Raw genomic sequence first — 23,528 nt, 5'->3', positions numbered from 1 at the left:
GAAAGATGCTGTGCTGCTCACCTGGCAAAGGGCTGCTGCTCCCAGGCTGAGCCACACAAACAGGCTGCTGTGCACTTTGCTGCAATGTTGGCTGTGGTGGCTAAAGTCACCCTCATTTCATGGCTCACGAGCCAGGAACGTGCCCTTCCTGAGGGGTAAACTGGAGACAAAGCTGGTGAAGCCTCCCTGGTGGCAATCTTTGTTCTTTTAGTCAGTAGCCAGGTTTTGGTGGGAAAACAAGCCATGGTGAGAACTAAACCATGAAAGGAGAGTGTCTGGTGTGAATGATCTTTGTCCACCTGAGGAATGCCCATGGGAGAACTGCTGGGGGAAGGGATGAGCAAGGTCCTCTGAGGCAGGGGTGGGAAGGGGGAGCTAAAGACTGACCCTGCAGATGGGGACATGGAAAATGTTCCCCTGCTGGGCAGAGTGCCAGACAAACTCCAATGCTCCCACTGTCCCTAATGCCATGCTCAGCTTTTCAGGGCAGTGTTACCAAATGTCACCTGAGATTTCTCCAGTCTGGAGGGATCACTTAAAAAGATAACGGAGAAAGCAATGAAGCCTATCAAGCCCACATAAAATGCTTAGCTGTTGAGTTTTTAAAACTACTTATGAGCTGTTTAATGTTATTGCAATAGATTTGGAAACAAAACCTGCTCCACAGCCCAAACCTCCCCCAGCCACTCTCTCAGTGGGGCACGGGTTTCACCAGCACTGATGTCCCACTCGTGATCTCCCTCCCTGAGCAGCCCTGCCAGTGTGTGCATGGGGCTGGGTTGTTTTTGGGGACACACAAATGAGCCCTTGGGGAATGTGCTTCATCCTGATCTACTAAGCTCCAGATTTCAGCTGTTTTTCTCGGCACCTGCTGTGCAAGAGCTGCTGGCTTTTTGCTGTATGACTGTGTGCTCAGGGGATGCATCTCCCTTCTGATACCGGGTCCATTCTGGGGGTCTGTGAGTGGGAAGGGCATTGTCCACATAGAGGGTCTGAAATCATTAGGTTCTGGGTAAGTAGAGCATCTGAGAGAGATGTGGTTTCTCGTGTACGTTGGAGGAGTGCCCCTATGCCCCCAAACGTGATGAGTTTCCATGGAAGGTGATGCAAAGAGGCATGGGGTGCAAACCAGCCTCACCAGCCTGCCCTGCTCTGGAGCACCACAACAGCCAGCACCCCACTCCCACTCTGGAGAGCCTCAGACAGCTGAGGGAGCCCAGGTATCCTGTGCCAGGACTCCGGAGCATCCCACCCTCCTGTCCCCATCACAGAGCACCCTGTGTCCCCAGGACTTGTGCCCCAGCCCTGCTCCACAGCCCCGCGGATACCCCAGACAGCCCGCACCGTGAGCGGCTCCAAAGTGCCCTGGCCCCAGCCTGTGGCATCCCGAAACACCCCCGGTACTCTGCACCTTGGTCCTGCTTCGGCTCGTCCCGCACCCGCCCGCTCCGGGGCTCCCCAGCATCCCCGCCTGCCGGGAACGGGCAGCGGAGCCCCCCAGCCCCGCGGCTCGGGGGGTTTGGCACCCACCGGCACACCGACCCCGCCGGGCCCGGCTCCCCTCCCCGCGCCCCTCGCCCCCGGTTCCGCGGGCTCCGTTACGAAACGCGGCCGGGGCGGGGCGGCGCGGCCGGCGGCGGCCAATGGTGGCCCGGGCAGCCCCGCCACCGGCGCCTGCCCCGGGTCCCTCCGGCGGGCCGGGCCGGGCCGGGCGGCAGCCGCAGCCTCAGCCGGGGCGGGAGCGGCGCGGGGCGGAGCGGGGCGATGCGCGGGGGCGCGGCGGCGGCCGGGCCGTGCGGGCACCGCCGGCTTTAGGGAGGACAGCTCCCCCGAGCGCCGCCATGAGCGGCCCGAGCTCCCCTCCGGCCGGGGAGAGCCCCTCCGCGCAGCCCCTCGGGCTGGACCTGCTGAGCTGCCCCTGCTGCCGCCTGCTCCTCTGGGAGCCGGTGACCGCGTCCTGCGGTCACTCCTTCTGCAAGCCGTGCCTCGGCGGGGCCGGGCCGTCCCGCTGCCCGCTGTGCCAGGAGCGGCTGGAGCTGCCGGGCATCGGGGCGGCGAGGTGCAGCGTGGTGCTGTGCGGGATCCTGGAGCGATGCGTGCCGCGGGAGCGGCGCCTGGCCGGGCTGGCGGAGCGCGTCCGCCACCGCCTCGCCCGCGGGGACGCGCGGGAGGCGCTGAGGATGGCGCAGAGAGGGGTCGAGCTGGGTAAGGACCACTGGGCTCGGCGGCTGGGAGTGCGGATGGTGGGCTGAGGGGTGCCAGGGGCCAGCCCAGCAGCCCGACAGACGGGGATGCACGGGCTGGGCTGTTGCAGCAGGCGAGTACCAGTGTGGGTGACAATGTAGGTCACCGTGTCCCTGCGGCTCCGTGCGCTCCAAGCCTGCACGGTCCAGAGCGGGAAGCTGGAAGTGTTGTAAGGCAGGGCTGGTGGGGATGGGGATGGGAAGGGGGGATTGCTGGGCGTTTCTTCCATGTCCGTGGATGTCCCGAGGTGCTGGGGGCGGTGGGCTGCCCGACAAACCGCGCTGCTCGTCCCCTGCCCGGGCCGGTGTCCCATCGGCCACGTGCTCCTGGGGAGGGACGAGCAGCGATACTCACTCACATCGTGCCGGATTTCAGGGTCAGAGAGACAGCTCTGCCCAGGGGGTGACCATTATGTAAAGCGGCTGGGACTCGTCCAGTCGGGGATGGACACGTCCTCTCCCCCAGAGCCTGGCGAGGACACAGCCCTGGCAGACCTCCTGTGCCAGCCCCATCGTGCAGGTCAGCCCGGCCCGGCCCCTTCTGCAGCCGGCCCTGGCCAGACATTGCCCTGCAGGGCCAGGATCGGGCCCGGGGGCGGGGGGGAGGTGGGGTTTGATCTGCTTTAATGTGTGGCTGTAAGTGGATTTCTTGGAAAGTAAATAAAAGGGGTTATACAATGCGTCTGGAGCAGGGGGTTGGGGCGACGGAGGCAGAATTTCCTTTCTCCGCGGCGTTTCTATGACAGCGCTGAGCTCTCCTCCCGCTCTTATTCATCGCCTGCTGCGAGACAAGTGCCAGAGGTTCAGGCTAAGCCTGGAAGCGAAGGGCTGAGCGGACCGGTCGATCCTGGTGTTGGCAGCAGAAAACAGGTCCTTTTATGCAACCTCCAGAGGCATCCGTCTCTCCCTGCACACCCTCCTTCACAGTAAAGGCTCATGCACGCTCCTCCGGTACTCATTTGCCAGGCTTTTGCCTGGTTGAGGTGTACAATTAGACTTTTCTTTAAAAATCCTTTGCTAGCATAAAGAGGAAACATTGCAAACTCTGTCCTCACTCTTCCCTGCACGTTCTGTTCCCCGAAAGACAGGAAAGTCTGGCTGAGGGCAACAAGGAAATTGCAGTCACAGGCTCCAGTGAACCTTTGCTTGCTGGGGCTGCCAGGCTCAGTGGGTGGTGCTTTCAGGATGTGTTTTCCAGCTCCTGCAGCCAGCTTTCAGCTGCACACTTTTGTTTTTTTACAAGCTGCCTTTCACTTTGGAACAGAACCACTGATAAGTGTTTGACCCATGGGGATGTTTTATTTGTGGCTCAGTGTGGTGTGATGGGTCAGTTTGCAGTGCCCTGCTCAGCCCAGCCTGTCGAGCTGCTCGCTTTGCTTGGGTGGAAATAAACTGTCAACTTTTTATCTTCATTCTTTCTGAGTGAACATCAGAAAAATGCAGTGTAATGTGTAGCACAGGAGGCCCTCTGACATGCCTGGAGCGTGGAGGCTGGTGAGTCTCTGAGGCTGCCAGTTGGCTGATGGCCCTGCTGTGTAATGATATCATAGATCAAAAATAGCTGCAGCAGCAGAGAAATGCAGAATTCATTGCTCTGTTTTACACATCTGGGGTGCTTTTGGTTTTTTTTTTTTTGGCCAAATCAGTTGCTTTTTTTGCTTTATTTGCTGGGCTGTGCAAATGTTTGAATGGGTTTGCCCACATGGAAAATAAGCCTCTAGACTTTGTACCTATTTGTTCATCCCTACCTTGTTAGGGGCTGGGATATTTCATCTCTGGATGGGTGCTTGTGGGATGGGGTACTGAGCAGCAAGTTCCCATGTTTCCTCACTCAGTCCCTAAGGTCTTGGCTAGTATTATAAAGGAAAACAAGCTCCCAGGGACCATCATGCTGTGCTGCACAGCCCAGCATGGCCAGTGCAGCTTTTGCTGCAGGAGGGGCTGTGCCTGGCTCTGCTGCTCTCTGGCTTAGGGTGACACCAGGCAGGGAGCAAAGTCCCTCTGTGCTGGGCACGGGGGCAAGGAGGCAATAGCCATGGCAGAGTTTGCTTCTCTGTGATAAGAAGTGGTGGGTGCCTGGGCAGGGTGACAGCAGAGGCAGGCAGGGAAGGGCAGGTGCTTCCTGCACCCAGCTCTCATGGAGCTGCCAGTCCTGACCTGCAGTTTGCTGGCAGAGCTGCATCAGCACCGTGGTTGAACCGGGCCAGGAGGAAATGCTGCTGGCTTTGGAAGTGCAGGAGAGACACCACCCACAGGGATGATTCCTGGTGATTGCTGATCAGCTGCCAGCCAGGCCCAGGGACCCAGATTGCCCCTGGGAGAGATCCTGGCCCTTCAGCAAGGGGATGTTACCCACACCACATTGCAATGCAGCAGCCGTGCCTGCAAATGGTGCCTGATCTATGATACAAGGCTGGCCTCAGTGCCAGCATCCTGCAGGGTCACCACAAGTGCTGGACCTGCCATCATCCCACAGGGAGCTGGGAGCCTCCAGTGACATTGGAGGACATGGACATGGACATCCATGACACTGGAGGCCTCCCCAGATGCAGCAGGAAGCAGCGAGTCCCCAGCCCCAGCCTCCAGCAGCTTTGGGCTGATGCTCAGAGCTGGGGGATGCAGGGCTGGATGCACAGACCTGTTGTTACCTGAGCTGGAGCACCAGCCCTGCTCTGGATGTAGGGCACCTCCATGAGCTGTGATGTAATGGGGTGGGTCTGGGCATCTCTGCATTTCAGAACCCACAAACATTACCATACCTGGGTACTCCATGAGTGTGGGCTTTGGGGTGCTCTCCCCAACATCTCCCAGCCCAATTCTGCCACTGGCTGTGCTGATAGGAAGGAAGGAAGGAAGTGCAGATAGGAAGGAAGGTCTTTATGTGGTTTTCTGAGGCAGGAAATAAGAGGATCTCACTGCCAGTTTTTTTAGGAAAAGGCAGGAATATTTAATGCTTGGTGTCATGCCTAGCAATGTCTGTGGGAGCTGTGCCCCCCCAGCACCCTGATGTCCCATCAGTTACATTTTGCTGACAAGGAACTGGATTCTCAGTTCTTTTCCTCTTTTTTTGGGAAATCTCAGCCTTTTCTCATACTTGGAAACCCCAGGTGATGTGGTGCAGGCAGATCCTTACACCCCTTTGGCTTCTCACCTGCCCCAGGAGGGCAGTGACAGCCAGGTGGGTCTGGGAATTCAGGTATCCAGCCCTGCAGTCCTGTTTGGTAACATGTTATTGTGACTCTGCTGGGTGAGTCACATCACAGAGCCTGCTGTGGCCACAGCCCTGTATGTGTATGGTGGAGCTTTTTTTGCTACATCCCAAAAAGATGGATGAAAGCCCAGATCCCAGCGTGGCTGAGCCCTGAGGCAGTGGTGGGGCCTCTTGGCTGAGGGTGTTTTAGGGAAGGTGGGGGGAAAAAAACAAAGGGAAGAGCCTCAAACAATTTAAAACTGGGTATTTAGGGGGAATAACTTCCTTGCAGAGGCTTACAAAGGCAGTGTCTCCTGATGGAGAGCACAGATGTGAGGCAGTGGCACAGGGACTGTCCCCCTGTGGTGGTGGCCTGTCCCCAGGCTGTCCCCAGGCTCATGTCACACGTTCTCTTGCAGCCCTGGAGTGCAGCTGCCTGCGGCTGTGCCGGGCAGAGGCCCTGCTGGCCCTGGGGCAGTTCCCACAGGCACTGGAGGACCTGGATGCTGTGTGCAGGGCTGAGCCTGGACACCACGAGGTGAGTGGAGGCCACATGGACTGCACAGGAGCAGCTTCCCCCTCTGCTCCATTCTCCATTGGGCTCATCCTGCTCAGAAATGCCCTTTGCAGAGCCACTGGGTTGCTAACCAAGGTGGCAGGTGCTGTGTTGCTCTCCCAGGAGAGCTCTGGCACCGTGTCCATCCTTCACTCCAACTCTCCCTAGGCTTGGCTTTTGCAGCTGCTGCACTTTGGAGAGTCCTGGGATTTTTAGGCAGATCTAATCAGGGGATTGGGACATGTCCAGGTGCTTTGGGATGGAAGCAGGGAGGAGGCAAAGGGACATTCCCTTGGGGCTGGCATGGGAGCTGAAGGGGTCTGACCATGCTGACCATGCTCTGCTGGTCACTGTCTCATAGTCACCACATGTTCTTTCTGCTCTGCAGGCCTTCTTCAGGAAAGGGAAGGTGCTCCTGGAGATGGGGCAGAGAGCTGAAGCCCTGCAGGCATGGGAACACTGCCTGACACTGAGTCCCCATTTCCAGCTGGCTCGGAGAGAGATGGAGAAGGTGGGTGGGCTCTGCCGTGTCCCTCTGCTCTCACATCATACAGGGAGATGTCCTTGTTCTCTGAAGGACTCCACAGAGGGCTCAGCCAGCACAGACACCAGAAGGGTGCTCTGGGGAAAAAAGGGAGCCTGGCAGCCCTCCCACCTCCTTGCTTTTTCCTCCTAGCATCCCCCAGCCCTTGCTTTGTCCTTGCAGATCATCACGGAAGCCGATGCTCCTCAGCCATGCACGGCTGCACACCTGGGTGATGCTCACCTGAGCTCAGCTGGTTCCCAGGTTGATGGAGGGAGCCCAGAGCTCCCATCTTCCACACAAACTCAGGTAAGAGCCTGCAATATCTGAGTCTGCAAGGAGACTTTGTGTCCCTCTGGGACATCCCAGTTGCCCAGTGATGGGAAAGGAGGTGTGATAAGGGGAGGTTGTGCAGGACATGTAGCCATGCTTACCTGCCTGTGTGCTGGGATCTGCAGCTGGTGGAGGTGGGAGAGCAGGTGTCATCAGGGCTGATGCTGTGGGGACTCAGGAAACAGAGGAGACTTTATCTCTCTATTCATCTCACTATGTACGGGGCAAAAAAAGAGGAAAACTAAAAGTGAGTTTCAAGTTTTTTAATCTAAAAGACACTTGAGAATAGTTCAGACCTTTTGCAGCTGTTAAGGAAGCTTTTATTTTCCTCTTTGCCTTCTATAAACAAATTTAGCAGGCTTGGAGAGAGGAGGGAATTCAGAAGATGGGCTCAGGTACACCCAAATAGCAGTTGGTGCACTGGACAGAGTGAACCATGTTTTAACCATGAGGTGGGCAGCAATGTCTGAAGGCCACTCTCCTGCTGTCCTGCAGATGGAAGCTGTTAATGTACAGTGACACAGTGACACACCAGAACACCTCCCAGTGCTTGGTGGGACAGAGGGAGAAGAGGGTTTGGGCTCAATTCCAACTTGCTGTGCCTAGGATCAGGAGGGAGAGCTGGCAGATGGCCCAGGGGGTGCTGGGTGTGAGCACAGCCAGGACAGATCCGCCCTTCCCCAGCCAGAACCGGAGACGGCGGCAGGGAGTCAGGGCCTGTTGGGTGAGTGTCATCACAGGTACCACAATGTTGTGTCATGCAAAATACTTGTTTGAAATGGCACTGAAAATGTGCTGTTTGCACTGTGTCCAGCTCAACAAATATGCCAGGGGCACGTGATGGGGCAACTCTGGCCGGGACATTCACTGCTCCTCATGCACCTGGGGAGGATCCACCTGATCTTCCTGTGTGAACTTACACCTGACCTTTGCTCCAGCTTGGTGACAAGTTCTTGCTAAAGCCAGGCATCACTTGTTCCCTGTGTGGAGTCAGGGGGAGGCTTTCTGTGGTTCCCATGTGTTTGGATGGGTTTTGGTTTAGATTAAATTCCCCTGTGGGGGACAGGACATGCCTTGAGCTGGGCAAGCAGCACCTCCATCAGCATTGACTTGCCATCAGTGTCCAGCCAGGTGGACATATAGCAGTGATGGCTCATGGCAGGTCTCCAGAGACTTCCATGCTGGAGCTTTTTGGGCCCCTTTGCTGCCCAGTGCCTCAGTTTCCCTGCCTGCAAAAGGAGGAGAAACCACCTACCCCTACCAAGTACCACGAGACATACTGACACACCAGCTATGTTTGAACACAGATGGGTTAATAGAGGGGTTTATGTTGAATTTCCTAGTGACACTTTCAAAGCACTTTGTGGGGCAGTTATGCCTCAGAACGAGGTCAGAAAGCAAATAGAAAGCAAATATTAATTTCCTATATTGAAATGGGGGATTTTCTTCTCTTTTACCACTAGATAACAAGGAGGAGACAGCAGCAGCAAAGTGTACCCAGCCATGCCTTGGGGAGTCACTGAGCATATCTGACTTGGAGTGCTCCCTCTGCATACGGTGAGTTCCCCTCCAGGAGAGCTTTTAGGATGAAGAATTGGCACCTGCTGGGTTTCCTTTACTGATGTGCATCTTTCTTCACATGTTAATAGCAAGCTCAGTCCTGAGAACTGCTGATAGAGATAAGAGGGGAAGGCAGGGCTATGGGACACCCTGCCAGGCTGCAGGAGCTCAGATCACCCTGTCTCAGGGTGCAGCATCACTGGGGCTGTATCCCCTGGGACAGAGATGTGGAGCTGGGGATGTTCAGTGGGGTCAAAGACCAAAAGCAGTGGTTGCCCTTTGTACCTGCAGGCTGGGACAGGAAGGTGTTGCCCAGGGAAATTCCCTCCATGATGGGGATATTGCAGACCTAGAGGGGAGCATTTCGGAGCTCTTTGCCTGGTACAGGTGGAACAGGGAATGGGATAGAGCCTGTGTTTGTCTGCTGGCTCAGAGCTGGTGTTGCACTGCCACAGGGCACGCTGAAACCAGGCTGTTATTCCTGGTGTGTCCCAGGATAGAGCAGTTGTGCAAGGGCTGCTGGCAGAGAGCTGGGTGGGTGTTGCACTGCCAGATGTGCAAGTTGGTCAAGGTCCTTCTGGCAGCTTTTTCCAGGTCTGTGCATGGGGGAGAGAGACTGAGACTGCATCTGGCCTGAATTATGTGAATTTGGGTCTCTTCTGAAAGAAGAAAACAGTGTTTAGGAGGAGTCAGGGCTTTCCTGAGACTTTAATTTAATTTCTGACCATGGAGCTACCTGTGAGCAACTTGAGCACTTGCTGCTGGCTCTGCTCCTGGAGCAGGGGAGAAGGAGGAACTTTCCTGTCACTGCCCTTTGGATTACACACCACTGTGGGTGTCTGGGGAAGCACAGACCTGGCAGGACCAAGGGGTGTCATGTGTGTACTGGTGGGATTTGCTGGGACTCCATGGAGACCCTGCAGAGAGGGGGAGCAGAGCTCAGGCCTGGAACAGTTCTCATCTTACATCATTGTGCAAGCCCAGCAGTCTGAGCCCAGACTTTCCAATTAAAGTGCTAATTAAGGTCTCTCTCTGCCAGACTTATCTGTGCTCCTTTCCCTTCGTTGCTCCCTGCAATCCATTGACTCTGATCACCTTTTGCAGGATGTTCTTCGAGCCAGTGACGACGCCCTGTGGTCACACCTTCTGCAAGGAGTGCCTGGAACGCTGCCTGGACCACAGGCCCAACTGCCCCCTCTGCAAACAGAGCCTGAGAGAGGTGAGGGCACGAGTGCCATGGGATGGAGCCCAGGGGAGAGCTGGGAGCCAGCTCCAGCTGCTGGCTGCCTGCCCAGGGCTGGGCTGGGAAGGTGCAGTGCTCTTCCATTAGCAGCTCCCAGGCATGGCAGTGTCAGCTCCACTCACATGGGAATGACCAGACAGTTGATAATTAAGACCAAGAGATTCATTTCCACAAGATGCCACAGTGATTTAGTGAGATTGTAAACAGGAGAGGGGAGAGAGAGAGAGACAGAAGAAAATGCTAATGACTTTAAAAAATGGAAATGGATGGAAAACCTGCTAGCCTGGAGATTTGATTTAATCTTTAATGAAAAGGGATTTGGATGAGACCATCAGGGAAATTAGGTTGTCATACAAGGACTGCATCACTGTCAGAGACAGGACGCTGTGCTGGACGGGCCCTGGCTCTGAGCTGTGTCTGGAGCTCTCGGTGGAGCTGACATCCCATCCTGCTCAATGGCTCAACATCCCCCATGAGGTTTTATCCTTGACTTTCTCTGGTCTAAAATTACCTTCAGTTCCAATAAAAGTGAGCGTGATTCAGAGTTCAGCAGGGCCTCAGGGCTTCCTCCCTGCTCTTCTCCAACCTATTTTTGGGTCTAATTCCTTTCAGTACCTGAAGGCTGGGAGGTACAGCCCCACAGTGCTGCTGCAGGACATCATGCTGGCCACCTTCCCCACACAGCTGGCTGAGCGCCGGGAGCTGCACCAGGCAGAGATGGCAGAGCTCTCCAAGTAAGCAGGGACTGCTCCTGTGTGTGTCTGTGTGTGTGTGTGTGTGTGAGGGGACTGGAAGGGGCTCTGAGAGGGATGTCCACACCCCATACCACTGCTGTGGCTTGGTTCTGTTCAAGTGATGACTGTACCACCTCCAGGACCACATTGCAGCATTGCTGTGTGGATGTGGACATGCCCCATGAGGCACCTGGGGGTGAGGGACCATCTTTGCAAGGAGCTGTTTTGTGGGCAGAATCTGTCCTTGGTCTCTTGGCGAGCCAAGTGGAAGCTTTAGTGCTGCTCTGTGCTGGAGCATCACTTCTTGTGCATAAGGACACACCTGGTTTGGGGGAGCAGCTGATGCAGGGACGGGCTTTGCTTAGGGAGGTCTCACTTCTGTGGTTTCTCCTTCTGTCCCTCAGCCTGACCAAGAACATCCCCATCTTTGTGTGCACGATGTCCTTCCCTGGCATCCCCTGCCCTCTGCACGTCTTCGAGCCTCGGTACCGCCTGATGATCCGGCGGTGCCAGGAGAGCGGCACCAGGAGGTTTGGCATGTGCATATATGAGAATGGGAAAAGGTGAGCTCCTGGGCAAGCTGCCCCCTGCCCCAGCTGGTTTGCCTCTCTCTGCTCCAGCCCCAAATGTCTAAAATACTGAGTAGTTCTGAAAGGTTTCCCCTATCAGTGCCATCTCACAGATAAAATTGGCAGGGAAGGGGGAGTGTTCCCCACAGTGCAGAGTGAAATGGGATCAAGGAATGAGGCCAGCACTGGAGCTGGACAGAGCCAGTGGTAGCTGTCAAATACAATTCAATACAATTCTTGGAACAGCTTCTGACTCAGGATGTCTCTGAGCTCCATGGTTCTCTGGCTGTGACCTCCAGCTCCTCTTAGTGAGCACTGGGAGGAGACTTGATTGAATCTCTGAATTTGCCCCTGCCCTGCCATCTTGTTCTTGATCCTTTTGGAGACGATGTCTTTAGGAGAAGCAGCTCCCTTGCCTCCTATTACCCCAGCTCAGCCCCTGTTTTCTGTCCCTGTGTCCCTGCAGCTTTGCTGACTATGGCTGCATGCTGGAGATCCGTCAGGTGGAGCTGCTGGCCGACGGGAGGTCCTTGGTGGACACCATCGGCCGGCAGCGGTTCCGCGTGCTGAGCCGCGGCCACAGGGACGGCTACCACACCGCTGACATCGAGTTCCTGGAGGACAGGAAGGTGAGGGCAGGGCTGGGCAAAACCCTGGGCTGCAGCAGGACAGATCCTCCCCACGGACACCCGTGTCCCTCTTGGCTCTGTCCAGGTGTCCGGGGAGGAGCTGCAGGACCTGCAGTGCCTGCACGAGAGCACCTATCGCCTGGCCCAGCGGTTCTGTGAGCACGGGGACCTCACCTCCAGGCACATCCTGATGCAGCATGGACCACTGCCAGAGAAGGAGGAGGACATCCAGGTAATCCCCAGAGGGAAGGGATGCACCAAACAGAGCACCAAGAGAGCCTCTGAAGCAGTGCTGTTCCTGCACTAACCATCCTGCTTCCCTACTCGGCTTCCCCCCAGGATGAACAAAAAAAATCCAGTTTTTCGCCCCTGTTACAGCATCTCTTATCCAGACAGTTGGTGGGGGCTTGTTTTGTAAAACTGCTTGATGTTTCTTTATGGTTTTAAACTGCTCTTGGAAACTGAGCACTGAGTTCTAAAATCTTTCCCAGAGTCTTTTCTTAAATGAGACCTGAGAAACTGAACTCTGTGTGTTTGAAAACTTCTTGGGAAAAAGAAACCAAACAAATTGGCAAAGAGGCGAACTCTGCAGCTTGTTGAGTCTGCAGTCTCCTTTCTCACAGTGGTCCTTTGAGACAGCCATAGCTGGCCAGTGGTAAAGAGCTAAGAGGACAGGATCCAATTTGCTTATTATACTGTTCTGACAAATTCAGATTCTGTAGGAGAAAAGAAATCCCAAAATTTAATTTTCACTCCTTTAAGAAAGCGTTTCCTCTCTGGATCGTTACAAATATACTCTTGCTGGCTTGTCCCAGCTAAGGCTGTCCTGGCCAGGAGTCACATTAATGATGTGCTCAGGAATTACAAAACAACTCACCCTCCTTCAGCTACATTGAGCTTTTCCCTCTTAGTTTGGCTCAGGTTGTAGAAAAGAAAGCAGTGCCCAACAGCTCTGCCTGCCTGGCCTGCGCCTCACCTCTTCAAGTGAGAGCCAATGTCCCAAAAACACTGGCCATGCAGGATTTGGCCTGTGTTTGCAAAAAGCACTGGCTGCAACAAGGAAATGCACAAGATATTTCATTGTCTCTTTAGGATAGACTTTCTCCCAGTTACAGATGAGATGCAGATGCAGATGAGCCAGGAGGCTCCCTGGGGAATGCTTGTCTGGAAATTGAATTTGTTTGTCCAGCAGTTTTGAGCTTGGACAACAGAAGGGCTGTTCAGATGAATACCTGGCCAAAGCTGGCGTGGCTATCCTGACAAGAGCAACTCTTTGCCACCAGCGATGGATGCAGCGATGCTGCACCCCCTCGCAGCTCTGACGCGGGGGTCTCTCCCTCTCTCCTCCCCAGGCTTCAGCAGACGGCCCGACGTGGTGCTGGTGGCTGATCTCCATCCTGCCCCTGGACCCGTCCTACCAGCTGAGCCTGTTCTCCTGCACGTCGCTGCGGGCCCGGCTGTCGCAGCTGCAGCGCATCCTGACGGCGCTGCTGCAGCAGCCCCCGCCCCGCCACCTCCTGCCCGAGCGCAGCCCCCGCCGCCGCCTCTGAGCCGCCCTGCCCTCCCCGGACTCACCTCCGCCCTCGGCTTTCTCTCTGTGTGGTTTGAGCGTGGTTTGAGCCCCCTCTTCCATCCCCCAAAAAGTGACCTCAGCGATGAGCTGGGTGCTCTGCCCGGCTGGCAGCGACACTGTGCCGTCCGTGCCACCTCTGGAGCTGCTTGGTGCCACTGCTGCTTGCTGTGCCACCCCAGGGGATGCTGGGTTGGTCTCCAAAGCCAAAATCAATTGCTGAGTGGCTTCTGCACTGAGGAGGATTCTCCTTAGGGGGAGGACTGAGTGCTGGGATTGCCTCAGTTTGGGTTCTTCCACTTTGAAGGACAACTTAGGATCATCTGGTAGATGATCCTGATTCACACAGGAAATTTGGAGGCTGGGGAGAGGTGGCACTGGGGAAGCAGAGAAGTTCCAAAGGCTTCCTTTGGAGGACGCTGACGGCTCTGCCGCTGCTTACAGCTTTGTGTTTCAACAAGAAGAAAGGTTAAATTAAACAATCTCAAACTCGTGGTCTTGCTCCCAACCACCTCCATGGCCACATGGTGAGGAGATGGTCCTCTTTGGATGCTCTCAGGTCCAGACCCCCCCTTCCCACTGCTCTGCTCGGTGCTGTGCTGTTTGCTGGCCAGACCCTTCCCGGGACACTGCCAGCCACTCCCCTCCCTGCCAGCTCCAGTGCTGTGAAATGCCGTGGGAAGGGGAATTCTGTCAGCTTTGGTGCTTTTCCCCTACCCAAAGGCTGCTGTTCCCCACCCGGGCTGGGTTCAGGTTACAGGGCTGGACCTGGGGGCTGGGAGGAGCTGATAGCACAAGGGAGTTAAGTCTGGAAGTTTTGTTGTGAGACTTTCTGTTCCTTGACTAATGCAATTTCCCCCTGTTCTGTGTTTGTTGTGAACTTTCTGCTTCCTCAGGAGAAAATCAGGATCTCAGCCGAGGCTGGACCCTTGCACTTGGGACCCAGAATAGTTCAGGATCCCCCAAAAGAGCACAGAGAGGTCAAAGGGATCCAAATCTCTGGGTTGGAGGGAAGGGGCAGGATCAGTGACCCAGGGCAGGAGCCACATGGCAGGAGAGTGAGTGCTTGGCTGCTGCTTGTCTCTAGACACAGGCCAAAGACTCTCTGGCCCGACCAGGCCTCCATGGAAATCCTGAAGATTTGGGATTTTTGTCTTTCATCCATAATTTCAGTGGCTTTGGGGTCAGTTGTAGGAGTGACATCCACCTAGTTGTTGGATTAACACTGCTTCTGGAATTTTATCCCTGCATTTCTCAAAGGCACCACAGCCCCTCAGAGAGCTGTTGGATGTGTGTGGGAGAGAAGATCAGGGCACTGATCCTTACTGCAGGTGTTTCTGGGCTGAGCCTGGGTGGGACACGGGCTCCAGAGAGGTCCCTGCTCAGGGCCACCACCTTCCCCTGCCCTGTCTCCAGGAGTGGGCAGTCCCTGTCCCTCCTGTCCATCCAAGTGCCTCCCTGGAGTGACAGTCAGGAACAGGGCTGGCTCCCCAGAGCCTCTGTGAGCACAGGGCACCTGAGGACAGCTCAGAGCTGGATTGGCTCCTCACCTTTGAGCCACGGTGCTGGCCCAGGAGCACCATGACTGCCAAGGAGCCATTTCCCTGGGATGTCAGCCTGGCAGGGGATGAAGGGATGCTTTGCTCTGCCAGGGCAGGTGGCAGGATGACACTGAAGTTCAGGAAGTGCCTTTCTTACCCCCAGGGTCAATGTGAGCTCACCCTTGTGACATCCCCACCCCAAGCCACTCACCTGCCCCGTGAGCTGCTCTTTCCCCAGGGCTGGGAGGTCCCTGTGGGTCCCTCCAGCAAGGGGTTGGCATGGGGGGATGCAGGAGATGCCCTGTCACACTGGGGAGGAGCCAGGGCCCAGAGCCACCTCTGCTTTGGGAAGGGATCTGTGCAAATTGCTCCAGTTTGCTTGGAGCACCTTTGTGGTTTTTATTACTGTCTTTGCTCTTGGAGTTACATTTTCTTTCAGGTCGTTGAAATAAAGACCTTTGTTGTTGTTATTGTTGTTTTGTTGCTGGTGTTTAACTTTTGGCTGCTCATTAATAAAAGTGCTTGGGGATCCCCAGGGAGATTTGGGGACAGATGGAGGGGTCACACCTTGGCCTTCAGACAGCAAGGTAGGCCCAGTTACCACGGTCCAGCAAGGGCAGGTGGCAACAAGGGGAAGGAAAATGGTTTTGCTCACAGAATGTGTGTGAAACAAGACATGAGGAATGAGCTCCTGCCTGTCACTGCAGCTGAGGGCTCTGGGGAAGGATGGGATGGGAGATGAGCCCAGTGCAGGTGCTGGCCAGCGTGGGATGAGCCTGGAGGCAGTGTCCCCAAATGCTGTGGCCAGCATCTGTCCCTGTCCTGCCCTGCAGCCATGGGCAGAGGGCTGGGAGCAGGTTAGCTCCTGGCAGCTGGCATTAGGGATGAGAGGTGATCCAGGGAGATGTGCATGGGGTCTGAAATGAGAGGGTGGTCCTGGATGGGAGGTGAGGTCCTGCTGGGACAGCTCTCACCTGTCTCCTGCTCCCATCTTGCCCCTTCCCTCTGCTTCCCAAGGTGCCATCCAGAGCAAGGACAAGAAGGGAACTGCCCAGCTGTGCTGTGCTCCTTCCCTGGGAATAGCTGCAGCAGAGGGGGAGAGGGCTCAGGTGGGCTGAGATGGCAGATAATAATCCTAAACAGGTCCCACCCCTCAGAGCAGTGTCCCTGCTATGCCATTAATAACTGCCTCCGTGAGGAATTACACCTTGAATTCCCGCCAGGAACGCTCCAAGAAGCAGCTGTGCCCTGCTGAAGCCCAGCGGTGGCTGTGGCAGCCCAGGCCTGTGGCCGCTGTGTGCCCGGAGCTGGAGCTGACAGGGACCCTGTGCCGTGTGTCCCTGCTCCCACTAGATGTCAGGAGGAGGCTGAGTGCGGGCCAGCAGCGAGGCACAGCGCAGGGGATGTGCAGCATCGCCTCCCGCCACAGCCTTGGCTTTTCTCTCCCAGCCCTGGCCCAGCTGGGCTGCCCTGAGCCCTCCATCAGGTGCAGGTCACCGGGAGTCCGTCTCCAGCTCCCCAGGCACGCAAGGTCTGTGCTGCAGGCTCCTCTCCCCACTCCTGCCAGTTTGTTCTCTCGGCACTGAGGCATTTGGGGTGTCCCCATCATCAGTGCCCGGGCAGAAAGGGACCTGGGGGCACTGGTGCCAGCCCCCTGGCCATGAGCCAGCAGAGTGCCCTGGTGGCCTGGAAGGACAAGGGCTCCTGGCCGGGGTCAGCAATGGTGTGGCCAGCAGGAGCAGGGAGCTCATTCTGCCCCTGTACCTGGCACTGCTGAGGGCACACCCTGAGTGCTGTGCCCAGCTCTGGGCCCTCAGCTTGGGAAGGACCTTGGGACACTGAGCACATCCAGAGGAGGGGCTGGGAACACAAACCCTGTGAGGAAGCCCTGAGGGAGCTGGGGGTGCTCAGCCTGGAGAAAAGGAGACTCAGGGCTGCCCTCATCACTCTCACAGCTCCTGAAAGGGGCCTGTGCTCAGCTGGGGCTGGGCTCTTTCTCCAGGCAGCACTGACAGAACCAGAGGACACAGCCTCAAGCTGCACCAAGGGAAATACAGGTTGGATATTAGGAAAAAGTTTTTTATGGAAAGAGTGATAAAGTTCTGGAATGGCCTGGTGGTGGAGTCACCATGCCTGGGTGTGTTTAAAAAGAGACTGCATGTGGCACTGGGTGCCAGGGTTTAGTTGAGGTCCCCACTTCCATCACCCCAAAATGAGGCCTCCCCAAGAGCACCATGTCCTCCCTTCCTGTTCCACACCTTCAAATCTAGACATGGGTGACAACTTCCCTCACCTAACAGTGTAGGCAGGCAATTAGATAAAGAGGTAAATAATTAATACAGCAGGTGTCAGACTGTGCCTCATCTTTCTTTAACAAATGGTGCATTTCCAAGCTAATTAGACCAGCCGGTACTTGAGAGAACGGAAAATCAACACAAGATTGTTCAAGCTAAGATTCTCTTCTCTAGCAATGGAAGTACATGTTAAAGTTAATGAAGGTGGGAAGAAAAAGGAAAAAAACAGCACCTAATTTTTTTCCACCCTGTAGCAATACCAGTTGGTGCAATGAAAGAGGGGTTGTATTGTTCCTGCTTTTTCAGAAGGAAAAAAAAAAAAGCAGAGGAAAGCACTGAAGACAGATGTGCCGTCTCTTTCAAGAAACTCACCCACAGGATGTATTCAAAGCTGGAAAATGACAAGTGATGAAAAAAAAGTGACTCAAAGTCACTGCTGAAGAAGTTGAAGTGCTCACCCTGCCTTTTCACCTGGAGAAACATTGAATATCCTTAGTTAGAAGGGACCCACTAGGACATCGAGTCAAACTCCTGGCCCTGCACAGCCCCAGAAATCACACCATGACAATGGTTGGGATCTCACGATGGTGCTGTCCCTTCCTCTGGCCAGGCTGCACGAGGGGGTGGAATTCACCCCTGTCCTGTACAAAGCAGAGCATGGTGATCCCACTGAAGGTGCCCCAGGGCAGAGATCAATGGCAGCTGGACAAATGCCTTTGTCTCCTGTGCAGTGGCACTTTGGAGGTGCTGCACTGGCATTTCCTGGCTGTGCTGCACGTGGGAACTGTGCAGAGCCAAGCCCTGATCTGGGATGATGCATCAGGTGGAGCTGCCTTAGCATGACGGCTGGTAATTCTCTCCATTAATAAACTGATTTACAGTGACAGCCTTTTTCCAAAGGCTTTTCCAGACCCATTTAGCTCCCTCACACCAGCAGTGCTACCAACCTGCAACTGAGAAGCTCTGGATTTGGGACAGTAACAAGGGGCTGCCTCCCAGCCCTCCCACACCCCCTGATTCAGGGCCACCTCTCAGCCCCTGGGAGCACCTGGAGGAGGGATTGACCCTGAGTCTCTGCCCACAGCCACATCCCACTGGTGATTTGGGCTCTCCTTGCTGATTCCTGATTTCACATACCCCTTTGAGCCCAGGCAAAATATTTACAGGACTGATTAAATATCAAGGAAATGGGGAAACTTGTTAAAAGTGTGGAACTTATATAAATACGGCATTATTGAGATAAAATGTGACTTTTAGCAAGGACAGCTCTCTCAGCTGGGCTGTGTTTACCTTAATTGTTTCCCTCCATTAATTACAGTCTGAGAGGAAGACTTGTGCAAATTGAAATAAATTAATCGAATTTGTTTAGAGTTTTGTGTGTCTGGCTTATGGGGATTGCAATTAAGCTGGTATGTTTGGTGTATTAAATTACATTGCCCAGATCTATTCTTCCCTTTTCAAGCACCATGAACGTGAAAAGGCAGAAGTCAGTGACAATTAAAGGGTAAACAGGCAGTGTGAGTGATGGTTATTTTAGCTCCTGTGCCTCAAGAATTTCACTCTTTGAAAGAATTGAGGCTCATTCTGTAATAAACAGATCACCAGCTCTTGTGCTATGAAAGATGAAGGGGAGATGGTGGAGCAGAGACCAGGGCTCATCCCAGCTCTGCCCTGGCAGTGGAACAGTGATGTGGGTGGGAGTTTAGTCCAATTCTCCAGGAAAATCAGGCTCTGTGACTCAGCAGCCTTGCGTGTGTTCCTGCTCGTTCCCACCAGCAGCTGCCCAGTACCACCCACGTCTGACACAGGGGAAGAGGCTTCCAGATATACCCAGGTCCTGGCAAGGTCTGTGGAAATGAGAAATTAAATGGATAAAAAATTGCATCTTCCTAATGGGGAGGGGAAGGGGATGCTCAGCCAGCAGAGAATTTACAGCACAGTTTTTTTTCAGGATGAGTGTTAAAGAGGAAACCCTGCTTCACTGGTCTCATCCATGACCCAATCTTATCTGGTCTTGTCCCAGAGCAGCCACGGGAGCAGGCTGAGTGTGAGCTTGCTCCAAGACCCTCCAGCCCCATGGAGAAAGGCAGCCAAACTTCATGAGGGATTCCAGCCCCAACAGGAGCAGATTCCCATGAGAATTCCCATTGGCATCGCTGTGCTGAACAACCCTACACTGTTCCCCCCTGCTCCCACTGCTCTGGGCTCTGCTGGGAGGGCAGGAGGACAAAGCCTGGCCATAAATAGAGGGTGAGCAGGGATGCCAGGGCCCAGCAGTGTCTGGCAGATATGTTTGCTGCAAGCAAACCTCTTCACCTGGCCATCTCCTGAGCCCTGATGATGTATGGAGTGGCTGGGCTGCAATAGGATTTCCACCCAGAATATTGGCTGGATGATAAAGGAGTCTGTCTGTGGTAATAATTGCACCATAAATAGCTCTGGCTTCGGCAGTGAAGAGTGAGGCATTAGAAAACCTCACCCTCTGGATTCCTCCCACTTCCTTCCATCTTCCTTACCGCTAACAAGCGGGGAGAGCTTCTCGTCGGTTTGTAGCAGCCACGAGAGGTTTATTGTGCTCAGACACAGCTGGGCACCTTCCTGCCCATAAATCTCAATAGCAAGAAAGGAGAGGGGGGGGAAAAGCAGCCCAGTTGGGTGATTACTGAAAAGCAGCAGGTAGGGCTGGATTGTGGCACAGCTGTCCCTGCTCATTGTCTCTGCTGCTGTCTCACCGCCTCCTCCAGGCTTCCCCTGGCTCTTCTGAGCACTCCTGGGCACTTGGGGGTTATCATCCTCCTTTACTCCTCTGATGGAAACTGAAAACCTGCCAGCCAGCCCCAAACACTGAAAAATGAGCTCAAACTGGGGAGTGCTGTGAAAGCCAAGGCTGGAAAGAGGATAAATATGACCAGATTGGAACTTCTCCCTGGCTCCTGGCTTTTTGAGGCTGCAGAAAGCACATGGATGCTTTGTCTTTTCTTCCCCCCCCCGCCAAAAAAGAGATGGGAAATGGATCTGACTTCACTGGTACATTTACCTGCTCTGAATTCCAGAAGATATTGCAAACCAGAGGGTTTAACCCCTCACATTAAATGTATGTTCACCTGAGTTCTGTCCTCTGCACAGATTTACTCACTGCTCACACTCAGCCACCAGCTACTTTGGGGAGTGTGGTGGACATGGAAAAAGTGGTCAGGACTGAATGGAGGCATCTCCTCATTAAATTTTATTCATGGGTCAGTGAATTGCTGCTTTTCTTCACAGTGAATTGTGGTTTTTCTTTTTCTCATGTGCAATGCCCAGATTTGCTGCAAGTAGCTAAAGGATGGACTGTGTAGCACAAATCCTTTTTACAAGCTTGGAAGAGCCTGCAAGACCCTGGTCAAAAGTTAAACCTTCAGGAGTCAGGTGTGGCATATCCCAAATGCTGTGAAAATCCCATTCTTGGTTCCTGGTCCCAGCTCAGTCAGAGGGGTTACATCAGCCCATTGTAACTCAGACACAATGACATCACTATTGTTTTTCTAGGAAGGTGATTAAATCTATTTTTTTAAAGAATTTTGAAGGGTCCAGGAGTGATGGGGGAAAATTATTCTCCTTCCTGGACAATTTATAAAGCTCCCTCAACTAACTGCAGTAGGAGGAAGGCAAGTTTTATCCTCAGATGGCAAAAGGGATGCTTAAAAGGCAATTTTTAAAGGCATTGAGTAGAACTGGGGGAAATCCATGCCCATTGTCCAGGAGAACCATTCAGAACCATTCAGCTGGGGCTCCCACTGGCAGGAACAGGAGCAGCTCCCTCCTTCCTGCACACAGTGCAGTGAAGGATGCTAAGGAGGCAGAAGCTTTTCAGCTCCTGTACAAACCTATAAGCTCCCCCAAATCTTCCTCTCCTGCACACCCAACAAATCCAAATATAGAACATGATTTTTCTTCTTCATTTTTTTTTAATTGCCATCCTGGAGTGTTTGAAGCAAAACTATTTACCCTGTTAAAGCTTTGGATTTGCAAGTTTAAAGCTTTCACAGTTCCAGCTGCACCCAAAAAGATAAGGGAGCCTGGAGGTGCCCTGTTGTACCTGGAAATGGATAAATAAAGCTGTGATTAATTTGAAGGTAGTTCTTAATGCTCATTATTTCTTCATTATCTACTGCTCTTGTTACAGTGACCTCACCCAAGCTGATACAGGATAGCACAGACCCCTTAAAGCAAACAGGGGAGAATTGTAAGGAGCATTTGGAAATGCCAGAGATCCCAAAAGCTTGGGACCAGGGAGGGGATGACTGGGCAGGAGAGAGCAGTGTGTTCCCCCCACTGACTGCTCCTCTGCTGGTGCCAAAGCTGTGGCAGGGCCAGCAGGGCATGGGATGTGCACAGCACCAGTCCCTGCTGCAGGATCTTACTGGGACTCCTGGCAGGCTGTGTGAAACCTGGACTCACACAGCAGATCCCAGCCTTTCCTGGGCTGGACACAGAGGGAGGGAGAAAACCAGCCCAGGCTTTAAAAATACAATGAGCCTGAAGAGGCAGCCTGGGAGCAGAGGGATCTGTGCTCTGGATGACTCAGTGGGATGAGGCAAGTCAGGGCTTTGTGGAAGAAGCTTTGGGAGAAAGAAGCCAGAGCTGAGATGAGATTAATCAAGAGGCAAGAGCTGCCCAGACATGGCTATTCTTGGCTGTTTTATTAGAAGGGAGATTAGTGCCTATGGTTCCTCAAAACAAGTTTCAAGGCAATTAAACAGGCTTTTCAGCGGGTTCCTTCCTTACTCAGCAGCTCTGCCTCATTCAGCCTGTCTGGCACGGGCAGGGATTTATGTGAGGTTGGATGCTCTGGCTCTGCAGGAGCAGGAAATCCTCGTGGGGCTGCACTGGCCCCCAGTCAGTGCAAACTGCCCCAGCCCAAGCTCTGTGCCCTGCTTCTCCTGGGCTTTTCCCTGGCAGCTGCTCTGCCTGGGCCACCTGAACAGGCAGCTCTTCCCCCTCCTTGAGCTGGATTTGAAAGTCCTGCCAGGAGGGGCTGGGGTGGGAGATTTGTGCCACCAGCATCCCAGATCATCATCAAGGACACAGGGCTGGTGCACCCACCAGCCTGCTCTGGGGTGGGCAAAGCAAATAGAGCCAATTTCTGGCATAAAAAATTTAAAACCAGGCCCACATAATGTTTCTGTAGCTGCAACAAATGAGTTCCATGGTTTGGAGCTGAAATAAGCTGTCAATGTTTGACTGTCTCTGGGAGTTAAAGCTTTATGCAAACGGTAGTGAGATTTTAGTCCAGGTCAGGAAAAGAGACATCCACTCTGAAAGTTATTAATTTTCTTGTCCTTATTTTTGAAAGTCATTCTCTGTGTTTTATTTTGTCAGCTTTCTCTCTCTGCTGAAAGCTCAGTACCACCCACAGCACTGGGTACTGCTGAGCTCTGGCTCTAAGTCAAATCTCTTGCCTTCAGGGAGATGGAAACTAATCAATGAGCAATATTAAACAATATGAAAGCCTCAATGATTTTTACATTTCCCACAAAGGTCAGAGTCCCCCTGGCAGTTCCACTGAGCTAAAGATGGCAGAGGGAGGTGACATATCTCAGGAAAAAAAGCTCTCATTCCCCTGTTTCCTGCAGAAGATGTTTTCTTATGTTAAGGAAAAGATCCCACTGCTGAGCAGGCTCAGGCTGGCTGGGCTGCTGGGCTTGTGCTGAACTGAATTTTGATTTTACAGGTGCTCATGGGGAGCCTGGGCTGCCTCAGGTCTGGGCCTGCAGGGCTGGGTTTGCAGGGGAATGGGGTCCAGCTGATTTCCCAGTGTCTTTTCCCAGTCTGAGGGGCTGCAGGGTTTTGCTGGGAGCAGGATGATGCATCCAGGCTGCCCCAGGGACGCTCAGGATTGTGGGATCCTTCAGCTGACTGGGGGTAACTCACCTGCCCAACGCTGCTGCCTCCAGCTGCCTGAGGCTGGGGTTTCACTGCATGCCTGACAGGAGATTTTAGCCCAGATTCAGCCCTTGATTTGGCACCTGGCCTCCCTTTTCAAAGGTGCTGGGGTGCAGGGAGGGCTCTCATCACCCACTCCTCAAGGGAGGGTGCAGGATGCAGCCCAGCCCATGGGAGCAGATACCTGTTAACCACAGAAAAGTCACAGAAATAGAAACCCTGAAGTATGCCCACATCTCCATTGTTTTTTCACTGTACAGGCCCTTCTATTCCTCTGGCAGCAATAAGAATTTTAATAATTCCAGGGTGAAGATTAAATTTCTGATTTTGCGCTTATTTTTCTTTCTGAGCTATTTTAACAAGTCACTTCTCACTGCGTCCAGGACTTGTGTCTCTGTTTAAGGATGATTACACTTAACTTTCATTTCTACATCCAATAATATGAAGGGGTTGATAATATTGAGCACCAGTGTGAGAGACTCCCTAAAGGGAGACCAGAAATCAGTTGATCCTTGTTTCCATTCTAATAGCAACCTGGTTAAAACATAAATCTTTTATTTTGAGCATTCCTGGCAGGGCTGACACAATAGTTCAATCCAGCTAGAACTGCTCAAGACC

The 23,528-nt window shown here is 53.9% G+C and overlaps 1 protein-coding gene across 1 annotated transcript; it reads left to right on the top strand.

Moving 5' to 3' along the window:
- The first annotated feature begins 1,628 nt into the window (after positions 1-1,628).
- LOC139597753 (LON peptidase N-terminal domain and RING finger protein 1-like) lies at positions 1,629-15,161 on the top strand. Its single transcript, XM_071443407.1, has 12 exons — positions 1,629-2,205; positions 5,853-5,971; positions 6,378-6,500; positions 6,696-6,821; positions 7,452-7,569; positions 8,309-8,402; positions 9,510-9,624; positions 10,261-10,382; positions 10,787-10,945; positions 11,418-11,580; positions 11,666-11,812; positions 12,933-15,161. The coding sequence occupies exons 1-12, from the start codon at positions 1,644-1,646 to the stop codon at positions 13,128-13,130; spliced, it is 2,046 nt and encodes a 681-aa protein (XP_071299508.1). The 5' UTR covers positions 1,629-1,643; the 3' UTR covers positions 13,131-15,161.
- Positions 15,162-23,528: the final 8,367 nt, after the last annotated feature.

The sequence above is a fragment of the Agelaius tricolor genome, unplaced genomic scaffold (genome assembly GCF_023055355.1).
Source record: "Agelaius tricolor isolate 1412-34295 unplaced genomic scaffold, bAgeTri1.0.p SCAF_18, whole genome shotgun sequence".
NCBI lineage: Eukaryota > Metazoa > Chordata > Aves > Passeriformes > Icteridae > Agelaius > Agelaius tricolor.
The sequence above is the reverse complement of the archived record's forward strand: the minus strand, read 5'-3'. Positions and strand labels throughout refer to the sequence as shown.